The 10,600-nt window shown below is 64.9% G+C and overlaps 3 protein-coding genes across 3 annotated transcripts; 1 reads left to right on the top strand and 2 right to left on the bottom strand.

The window, feature by feature from the left end:
• Positions 1-5: 5 nt before the first annotated feature.
• On the bottom strand, positions 6-445 carry MNEG_6985 (hypothetical protein; the record flags this gene model as incomplete). The annotated part of the gene is made up of 1 exon (XM_014044540.1): positions 6-445. A coding segment is annotated over one exon (440 nt), but the record flags the coding sequence as incomplete, so codon positions are not given.
• Positions 446-1,848: 1,403 nt separating this feature from the next.
• On the bottom strand, positions 1,849-4,488 carry MNEG_6986 (hypothetical protein; the record flags this gene model as incomplete). The annotated part of the gene is made up of 6 exons (XM_014044541.1): positions 1,849-1,952; positions 2,027-2,479; positions 2,810-3,290; positions 3,545-3,820; positions 4,093-4,164; positions 4,411-4,488. 6 exons carry the CDS (start codon positions 4,486-4,488, stop codon positions 1,849-1,851), a joined length of 1,464 nt encoding a protein of 487 aa, XP_013899995.1.
• Positions 4,489-8,469: 3,981 nt separating this feature from the next.
• MNEG_6987 (putative endoplasmic reticulum-Golgi intermediate compartment protein 3) lies at positions 8,470-10,476 on the top strand (the record flags this gene model as incomplete). The annotated part of the gene is made up of 6 exons (XM_014044542.1): positions 8,470-8,554; positions 8,765-8,847; positions 9,101-9,176; positions 9,445-9,947; positions 10,298-10,381; positions 10,453-10,476. 6 exons carry the CDS (start codon positions 8,470-8,472, stop codon positions 10,474-10,476), a joined length of 855 nt encoding a protein of 284 aa, XP_013899996.1.
• Positions 10,477-10,600: the final 124 nt, after the last annotated feature.

The following is a 10,600-nucleotide window of genomic DNA, read 5'->3' on the forward strand; positions in this document are numbered from 1 at the left end:
GCCACTCGCTGTAGGGGCCGCTCGGTTGGATGTAGGGCTCCGGCTGGTAAGGGCCCGCCGCCGCCTCGGCGAAGGGCGCTGCACCGCCGGCGCCAGGGCCGTGCGGCGCAGTGCGTGGGTCCACAGCCTTGCGGGGCGCCACTGCGGCGCGGTGGTGCGCAGCGCCGCGCGCAGCGTGGGCGCCGCCGTGGTGCGCGGCTGCCGCTGCACTGTGCCCGTGCCCGTGGTGGCCGGCGCCATGGTGTGCGTGCGCATCCTCCGGGTGCGGCAGCAGCCAGTTGGAGGACAGCCGCAGCCCTTTGAACAGGCCAGCGAGCGCTTCGCGCAGGAGTGGGCGCACACCCTGGCCAACGACCGGCGTGCACGCCAGAAGTGGCAGGCCGATCAGGAATGTCGGGTGCCGCGCCGCCCATGGCAACAGCAGCAGCGACACGCTCATCGACATCAACAGGGTAATCTGCATCGGCACGGAGGCGGAGGCTTGCTGGGCAGGCCGAGCGTGGAAAGGGCATGTGCATGGAGGAGGCACATGCCAGGCGGGCGCAGCGCCAGCAGCGTGCTGCGGCGGCGGCAGGCGCGCTATCCTCGCGGCCGCGTTGCGCAGCTCACCTGAGTGCTACCATCATCCCTTGATACGGGACGCACGCCATGGTGGGGCTGGCCGTGCGCTCCAGGATTGCTGGCTCGGTCGTCCCCGGCAACGCGAGCAGCCACAGATCTAGGGCTCAACCGCAGCCCAACGGGTCCAAGAGGCGTGGGGCGATTGGCCAGGCATCCGTGCTGTAGGAGCAAGGCCCCTGTGAGTCGTCTGCTGCTGCTGCCACCAGTGTGGAGACACGGCGTGCCCCTCTGGAGCAGCACCATCGCCTAAGGAGCGTGCAGGAAAAGCCTTTGCACTGCTTAGAGGTGCCAAGCTTCGACACTTGTTGCAGGGCGCCCAGTACGTTGTGTCTTGCGGGGTGTGTACGGTATGTCAGCGGGCCCTGTAAATCAGTGGCGTTTGGTACGAAGGGCTCAAGCTGTGAGATGATGGTGATTGAGCCACAGAGTTCAAGACGCCGTAATGCGACTCGCGTCCGCTCGCCGCTTGTTGAGAGCACGATGCGCACCAGGCGGGCAATCCAGGCCCACACGGGTGCTGCCCTCGCGCACGACTCGCAGACTGAATCCTTATTACAGGTAGTGCCATCACGTTGGCAGGCATAACGACACAAGCATCATTCGTTGGACACCTGCCGCCGCGTCGCCCAATCCGGCCAACGCCACCGCGCGCTACTCCCGCTGCCGCCACCAATTCCTCGGCAAGGTTTGGGCGCTGCTGACCCCGGCTCCCACTCCTCGTCGCATCCTAGTGCCGCCCCAGCGCCCTGAACCGGATTGCACGCCACCTGGGGGGTCGTGCTGGCCTCCGCCCGCTGCTGCTGCTGCTGCTGCTGCTGCTGCTGCTGCTGCCATTGCGTAGAGCCAGTTGCAAAGGCACATCTATCCAGCTCGGACATGGACACAGGCGCCGCCGCGGCCTCCCAGCAGCCACTGCCCATGCCACTGCTGTCTGCTCTGCCCTCTTGACCTGCGAGCTCCATCAAGTGCACAACATCGAGGCTGCGGAGCGAGCTTAGCACGGCCATGGGGCTCACGCCGCCGCTGTGGCTGTCCGCATCATCGGCTTCGTCGTTGCCGGCAGTGCCGCCGCTGTCCCCGTCAGCACCAGCAGCCACGCCCTCATCGCGGCCCCCGCCCCTCACGCGGCCACTGCGACGCCCGCTGCAGCCGCCGCCCTCATCACAGCCACTGCCACTGCCGCTGCCACTGCCGCTGCCGCTGCCGGGTGCGCTCTCCCGGCTGGCGCTAACGGGTGGGGATGCCGATGCCAGGGGTGTCCCAGGCGCGATGTCGCTGCCGTGCACCTCGCCAGGGGTCGGCACGCCGCCAGCGCCCTTGCTGCAGCCGACCTGCAGCGGCGTGCAAGCCCCCAAGCTACGCCGCTGCGACGCCGCCCCCGGCTGCCCCTGCAGGAGGGCCTCACCCGCTGCGCCCTGCTGCCGTTGCTCTTCGAACACAACCTCCAGAGCCAGCTCATCCGCCGCCTCAACCACCAGCTCTTCTGCGACGCGAGCCAGGCAGCCCTCTCCCCGCTTGCCGCCGGCGGCGGCAGCAACTGCGGCAGTGTCCTCGCCGTTTGCTGCGAGCCTCGGCGCATCGGCGCCACCTGCCCCGCAGGACGACTCTGCGCCGCTCGCTGCCAGTAGGTCACCCGCGGCTTGCCGGCTGCCGTCTTCGCTACCGCAAGCACCAGCATCCCGGCAGCTGCCACCAGCCTCGCCGCCGCCGATGCAATGGCGGTCGCTGGGCGGGGAAGAGCTGAGGTGGCTGGATAAGAGGTCGCAGCTGCCGGCCTCGTGCAGCAGCTCCTGTGCACGCGCGCTCCAGTCCGCCGTCAGCCGCCGCTGGAACTCCCCCACCAGCTCCTGGTCCTTGTCTGCTCGAGACGAACGGTGATCGAGGAGCGACGACGCATGACGGCGCAGGGCGCAGGGAGTCAAAAGGAAGGTGGAGTGTAGCATGATGTGAATGAGAGGGAGTCCAGTTGGCTGGTGAAGCCTCGTCACAGGCGCCCCGGCTGGACTGGCCGCCCAGCGCACGCCCCTGCATCCCAGCCGCTGGCGTCCAATCCACCAGCGAGTCCAGCCTGCCGGGCTCTCGCTCCAGCCCGCCAAGCTTCAGAGATTTGACCCGGCGCAGCGCTCGCAGAGTTCTACACCAGCCACCAGCCGCACACAAGCACCGCGTTGCATCCACGGGCGCCCACCTGAGTCCTCAAACCCGTCCTCGGGGAACAGCTCGTCCATAAGCTCCTCCACTGGCTTGTTGGCCAGCAGCTCAGCCAGCCCCACGGCGCCGCCGCCCCCCAAGCTGCCGGACCGCTGCCCCTGGTCCAGCCGGCCGCCGCCGCCCGCCACAAAGTCGCGGTCGCCGTCGCCGCCGCTGGCGCCGGCGCCGCTGCCCGTCCCGCCGCCGGCCCCGCATTTGGGCTTCTGGGCCTTCTTCTTCTTCCTCTTAGAGGCGGACCCAGGGCCCGCTGCTGCTGCCGCAGCTGCGCCAAGATCGCCGCTCCCGCCGCCGCCCCCTGCCTCTATGAAGGAGAGGAGCTCCTCCACGCTCCGGCTGTCGCTGCGCTCTGCTGCAGCCGGCGCGGCCGCAGCCGCTGGCGCCGGCGCCGGCGCCGACGTGGAAGCGCCGCCGCCGCATGTCGCGTCGGAGGGGGCCGTCCCCTTTCGCGCGACGAGCTCCTGGTCGTGTGCGCAGGTGGGGTGGGACGGGGGTCATCAGCGCTGTCATCCCGCACCTCCTGGATGACGTCTTCCGGTGATGAACAGACCGGCCGGAGCGCATGCATCATGCAGCCAGACCGGATGGCTATGCGAGAACACGGCAAGAGCGTGGCTGCACCTCTTCAGCTGTTGTGACTGCAGCCGGCACCTGCTCCGTGTCGGCACCCAAGTCCCTCAACAGCCCCACAATCCAGCCCCTTGCGCACGCCCACCTGCCGCTTCTTGGCGTACAGCCTGTTCAGCAGCCGTATGCGCGCGTCCTCCCCCACATTCCGTATGGGCTCCAGCTTCTCCTCCTCTGTAAGGTCATCCGGCAGGTTGAACGCCGCCCGTATCTCGTCAGGGCTCTTGCCCTCAATCATGCGCGCGAGCTGGCGGCTGGCGAGGTCGACCACCGGGCGCATCTTCAGCGCGTCGGCGCCAGAGGTGAGCTCGCAGAGGCGCTTGGTGTCGATGCGGACGAACTTTTCGTTGAATTGGCGCTTCTCCTGAGAGGGGCGGCCCGGCCGGTCACCATTGGAGGGTAAGAAAAGTTATGCCGATGCTGGGCGAGCCGATCATGTGGGGTCCATCAGGTGCATGCACAATGACAAGGCACCCGAGTGGCGGTAGCCCCCATGCCAGCCGCCAGCCATACCCCGGGGAGCCAACCACTGGTCTGAGCAGGCGCGCCGTTGGGCAGCTGCTGCAGCCGAGCCTGCCGCCGAGCGCGCCCCGCGCCATTCAGAAGCCGCCACGCTGTGCCCTGCTGTCAGCGCACCTTGTCCGAGCGCCCCGCCACGCTGTGGTATGTCATGTACTGCACCACCAGTTCCATGACCTCCTCATTGACCTGCACAACACGCCAACGCATGAGTGCAGGTCCTCAGATTGCGAGCACAGTGGGCACGCCACGCCATTCACTACAATGCGACCCCGTTTGCAAGTCACTTGGTCGCACAGACTGGCGGCTGCATGCTGCGACGTCTCCACTGCAGCCGTCTGCCATCATCCGCGCTGTTGTGAAGGCCGCAGATTGGCGGTCTGCTGTAAACCTCGGTGCCCGCCCGGTGCAATTCCCCAACACAGCTGATCGCACCTGCTGCGGAAGCAAAACTGGAGCGGAGGGCTCCCGTCCCGCACCCGTCCGCGATATGAGGTCAATGTACGGCGACATTTTGGCCAACTGTGAAGGCACAGGTACGGAGCAGGGCGATGAGATGCATGTCAACGCCGCCTTTCTGCGCAAGTCGCGTATTGGCGCGTCAGACGCCCAGGCCGCGACCGTCGCGTGCATGAGGAAGCTACAAGCTCAACCACTACTTGGTGTGATGCGGTCATGCTCAAGCGTTCGATACACAGGGGTAGAGCACCGATGGGCGCGGGACCGCCTAGAGAGGCAGTCCCCACCCGACACTCACCTCGTAGGCCAATCTTCGAGGTTCCCCATCAGCGACTTTGATATATAGAAAGTCAGGAGAGGCCTACGAGCGCGAAAGTCGCGTTAGGCACCGCACGCAAGCCTCCCGCCCTCTGCCCAAGCATCTGTTGCTCACCTGGCTCAAAGCTAAGGCCGTGGAGGCCGCCGGTTGCTTGGACTTGGCCTTTGGAGCCATTCTTCTCCACAAGGCCCGCAGCGATCTACGTACGTGCTGAGCTGAGGAATTCGCGGCGCTCTCCCTATACAGTCAAGCAGTGAAACATTGCAAGCTAACGGTAAGTACCGGTACATGGTGCTGCCCTGGTCGGTTGACGCCCTGCGGCACTCGCGCGGCGGCACCGGTGACGGTCCAGCAGCTTGCCCTGCTCGCCCATCACTGCATACGCTGCTGCAGCAGTGCTGAAACCTCCTGTAATGAGTTGTTCAGACACAAAATTCTCATTCAACGCAGTGTAATGTGTGCGAACGGTTGAGGCACACGCCCAAAGAAGCTGCTTCCTAGTTACTTCAGAACGGCCACATGCACTCAAGCTCATTTCCGAGCAACCCCCCTTCATCCGCGCAGCTTTGGCCAGCAGGAACCTCCCTGGTGTGTGGCACTGCACCGCTTACGCAGGCGCCAGCAGCCTCTGAGCCCCACCCCGCTCCCTCCGCCATGCGCTGCTGTGCGGTCCCGGCCTCATCCAAAAGCGCAGCAAACTCAACCAGCAGCTCGGCCACACTCTTCATGCCCCCTTCATCAGCACCCAAGTGTCTTCCATCGGCAGGACCAAGTGCCAGCTCCCCAACGGGCGCATCAGACGAGCTCACCGGCGACTGGTTGCCGCCTCTGAGAGAGGCGGCCCCGGGGCCAGGCCCCACAAACAATTGCTCCCAGCTGGCGGTAAGCGGGGCCAGGCCCAGAGGGCCGGCCGGTGTGGAAAGTGGCACAGCTTGGGCCTGTGCCTCTTTGAGTTTGCCGGCGGGGCTGCGGCTGCTGCCGCCCATGCTGGTGGGGCCGCAACTCCCACTGCTGTCGCTTGCACCATCGTTGCTGCTGCCGCCGCCCCTGCTGCCATCGCTGCATCCGGGTGCAAAGGTGTCTGCGGCGGCCGCAGGTAGTGCCGCCTTGACAGCAGGTGGCTGGAGAGCTGCGGCTATAGGAACGTCCTGGCCGCTGTTGGAGCCAGCCCTCCCAGCTGTGCAGGCACCCATTTCGTCACCGCTGCTGGCCCGGCCGTTTCCCGGCAGTCGGCCCCGCCTGCCAAGGCCCGCAACCCTGGCACGCCTCAAGCAGAGCACCCCGCGCCTGTGGGGCCTGCGGTGCTGGCCGGCCTGCTGGTGGGGACGCCAGGCACGCAGCCATCCATCAGCAGACTCTTCACTGCCGCTCGCGAGTGCCAGGAGCACCTTGGGCGGCCAAGCCCCAAACGCTTGCTGCCCCTCGGGTGGCGCGCGTGTCGCTTCGGTTGGATGTGCTCGACGTGGCTGCTGCACGCTCTTGGCACGGCCTGCCGCTGTCGCCGCTGCAAGCATCCGCGCGGCAGCGCGGTCGTCCTCGCGCTCGGCTGCAAGCTGCACTTCATCTGCCTCGCGCCGCAGCCGCGCCTCCACCGCCGCTGCCCTCTCAAGCTGCGCGACTTTGACAGAAACCAGCCGGCGCCGCTGCGGGCTGCCAGGGGCGCCTGCTGGGGGTGTAGCGCCACTGGTGGTAAATGAAGGCGAGAAGAGCCGCTGCGGCTGCAGCCCAGCACCACCAGCGGGGCGCCAAGGCGGCCCTGGCTCGACTGCAGCGGCCCGCCATGGCTGCAGCCCACCCTGGCTTAGACTGAGGGTGCGCCAAACCTTGGTGTTGTGCGGGGTGCTGCTATTGAAAGCTGCAGTGCTGCTGTTACTGGTTCCCGCCCATGCCGCTCGTGCAGGTGCAGTGCAAGGCCGGGCGCCCGTGCCTCTGCATCGCGACGGCTGCTGCTGCTGCTGCTGCTGCTGCTGCTGCTGCTGCTGCTGCTGCTGCTGCTGCTGCTGCTGCTGCTGCTGTTGCTGCTGCTGGCCACACTGCTGCCGCTGCTGCCGCCCCTGCTGCTGGCTGAATTGCAGGTGCCGCTCCAGCATCAAATCTGCCGCTTTCCTCACCTCCTCTGCTTGGCCGCTGAAAGGCTCCTGTCCCACGTACTGCACGCTTGCAGCATCCATCGCAGCCCATTCGACATTGCTGCACTGTACGCCCGCATCGTGGCGCCAAGCGCTTTGCGGCTGGAAAAGGCGTGGCTGGGCGCCGTCAAGCTCTGGCAGATGCCTGGCGTGATAACGCCAGGGGGTACTCGGGCCGAGACGGTCGAGCTTGGAGGTCAGCACCACCAGACTGGGTGGCTGCGCATTTCAGTAAGACACACGTACTGATTGATGAGAGTTACGCAGTCAATTGAATGGAAGATGGCGTGCCGATGCAGCAGTTTCTTGCTGCATCGGCCCCGCAGCGCTTGCGCTCAGCACCGGTTGATGTCAGTTGCGCATTGCGCATCGTCGCTGTGAAAACTGTCTGGTTGTACAAAAAGCATTGACACACGCAATTCAGACTATCACCTACAATGGTCGTGTCGTCTCACCTCTCGGTACGTGTCCAGCGGCGTGATGTTGCCTGGCACGCGTGCACCCGGCCCCAGCGTCACACCACGTGCCCCCATGCTGTGCCGCCCTGAAAATTTGCCACAGCGACGGGGCTCAAACTTTGCAGACAGTAATGGCCGGCAGCCCAAGTCATATTGAAGTTTGTGTGCGAGTGTCCATTGACAACTGCGGGCCCGCAACCCAACGAAGGGGTCCTTACACACCGCACCTATCTCGAGTGCCGACGAGACATCCGGCGCCATAGAAGTGTTGAAATAGATACGAGGGGACTCATCTTGCGAAGATCTGACCTGCATGTACATGCAACAGCACGCAGCCGCACGTGAGCCGCCGCTGTGGCTCGCTCTGCACAATGCTCTTACCCCGGCCGTGCTGCGCGCATGCTCACCCAGACGCTTCCATATGGGGAGGCCGCCGTGTGGCAGCAGCCAGGCGGGCTTGACAAGGGGGATCTGCGCATCCAGGTAGCAAAGCGTCCGTAAAACTTGGCAAGCGAGCAGATGCGCGCAGACACGCGCATCAGGCAACCGCTGCATGCCACAGGTCAATCTACGGTCAACCTACGCAGGGTCTGGGGGAGCAGCGGTGATCGTTGTTGGGCACAAGCTCATCTTGGTCAGGATTGCGGCCCCAATCAACCCCTTTGGCTCCACAAGGGCGGCATGCCTGCGACCTGCTGCCACACTCGAGTTGGCCTGCTCCGAGCCTTTTGCCTGGTTGTAACCAGGGACGTACGAGATGAAACCCATAATGATTAAGCTTGTGTTGCTGCAGCGTGTCGTCAGAGCACCTCTTTTTGAAAGGCTCAGCGGCCACTGCAACGCGGGTGTCTGGGCTAAAAATTGTGCGGCACCTCACCATCATACTGAATCCAGCAATAGCAACATAAAGCAAGTAGCACATGTCAGCGCAGGCGCCGTGATCACTTGATCACACTAGGAACCGCCTTATTGCAGGCGTGCAAGCGGGACCCGCCTGGATCGGTGCTGCGCAGGAGACATCTTTCAGCATTACGAGTGTTTCCGTGCTTAGCGCTGTGGCTAGTGGAGTTGGGACGCAGGCGTAGCCCCGGCGCCGCGCAGGGAGACGGGTGCGCGCGCGGGTGTCGAGATGAAGCGGCTGGACCTCTCACGTATCAGCGCGTTTGCGCGGCCAGAAGAGCACCTGACCAAGCAGACACTCCATGGCGCCATCGGTAGGATGTGGGCTTGGCAGCATGTCACTGAAGCTGTTTGGGGGGCCGCTGCATACGCACGGCGAGCAAGCAACACAGCGGGATCAGATGTCATGGAGAGAAAAGCGATGGCTGCGGCAACAGGGGATCAAGAGCATGGCGTAATTGTTGAGCTGGCGTTGCAGCCGCCCTGCCCAACAGCTCGACACACGCTGCTGGCACCCGTCGCAGTGACGCTGCTGGGCTGCACCCTGGCCTTGACTCTTTTCTGCCACGAACTCTCCTGGTTCCTGGGCGCCAAGGGGGTGGCGAAGGTGCGCAACGATCTGAAGCTGCACGCAAGCGGACGACTGTGGTCTGTGCGTGCGCACGCAGCACTGGTCGCGGCCTCACGCAACCCAGCTGCCTTCTCGGCATGGCACCCCATGCCAGCACTGGTATCAAGTAACGGGTTGCTCTTCCAGCCTGTGGCCCCCCTGAGGGTGGCTTCTTACTGGAGGTTCACTGCGCCGCACGTTGTGAATTAAAACACACGTAATTCTTGGTTCTTGCCACTCTTGTGTGCAGATGGAGGTTGACCTGCGGCGGCGTCACGACCTCAGCATCTTCGTGGACATCAGCTTCCACGCCATACCCTGCGCAGGTTGGTTGCGCTTGCAGGGTCACAGGCTTGAGGCAGTCAGGCCTTGCAGGCGGGATGGGGCCACAGCAGGCAGGTAAGGGCTGGTGAGAGCAACCTCGCCAGCCAAAGCATCCACAACTCAGGCAGCTTCAGCGCGCCGTGACCAAGATCCGCACGCACTCGCTCTCCCTCGACTCTCCGCCGTGTGGACCCCCTGCACCCGCGACGGATCTTCATATCGCCCTCTCTGTGAATCCAAACCCTCTCTTGCCCCTCTCGCCGCGCCCAGCCCTCAGTGTCGACATCATGGACGCCAGCGGCACCGCGGACAGCGACGTCAACTTTGCGGCCGGCGCTCACCTCCACAAGTTCCGCCTCGACGCCAGCGGCCGCCGCATCTCGAAGGCCGCCGAGTACGTCCAGCCCCAGACGCAGCGCGTGCTGCGGGAGGGGTCCTCCACGGTGATGAGCGTCGACATGGAGGCAGCCATGCGGCACATTGGCGACATGGAGCAGGAGATGGGCGCGCACGAGGGCTGCCGGCTGCGCGGCGACGTGACCGTGCGGCGCGTGTCGGGGCGGCTGCACTTCGCGGTGCACCAGCAGAGCCTGGCAGACATGCTGCCGCAGATGCTGAGCGGGCATGTGCTGCCGAGGGTGCGGAACATCAGTCACGCGGTGCACAGGCTGACGTTTGGGCCAAGCTTCCCCGGGCAGGTCAGCCCCCTGGACGGCACGACGCGCATCGAAGCGGCGAATGGCGGGGGCCATGCCTACAAGTACTACATAAAGGTGGGGATGCGGCTGCTGCTGGGGTTGTTGCAAGCCAAGCGTGCGGGGCGGATGAGACCTGACAGTTTGGACTGGTTGGGAGAGGTTAGACATGGCAGCTGTTTTATTTTGTGCATTTGACGGTGGCCAAGCAGGCCTTGGCAGCACATCTGCTGGCGGCGTGTTTTACTGATCCCATTCCATGCCGTTGGGCAGGCATGCTTTTTGTGTGCTTTCCATTTTGAGTCTTTTGTACCTATTGGTTCCAAGGATTGCTCCTCAAAGCACCCATGCACACGCACATTTGCCCACCTGAATTCCCTCCTCAACACACACACCCACACCCCCCCTACACACACACACACACACAGATCGTCCCCACCGAGTACACCACGCGCTTCGGCATGCTCCTGGAGACGAGCCAGTACAGCGTCACGGAGTACGCCATGCCCCTGGTCGTGCCCCGCGACAGCACCCACGCGGCCGTGCGGCGCGACCCCTTTGTGGACCTCGTCTACGACCTCAGCCCCATCGTCATGCACATTCATGAGTCGCCGCTAGGGGTGCTGCACTTTTTGGTGCGGCTGTGCGCCGTCGTCGGCGGCGCCGTGTCGGTGACGCAGCTGCTGGACCGAATTGTGCACGGCGCAGTGCGCGCCTTTGGGCTGTGGGAC

This window comes from Monoraphidium neglectum (genome assembly GCF_000611645.1).
Source record: "Monoraphidium neglectum strain SAG 48.87 unplaced genomic scaffold scaffold01194, whole genome shotgun sequence".
Taxonomy (NCBI): Eukaryota; Viridiplantae; Chlorophyta; class Chlorophyceae; order Sphaeropleales; family Selenastraceae; genus Monoraphidium; species Monoraphidium neglectum.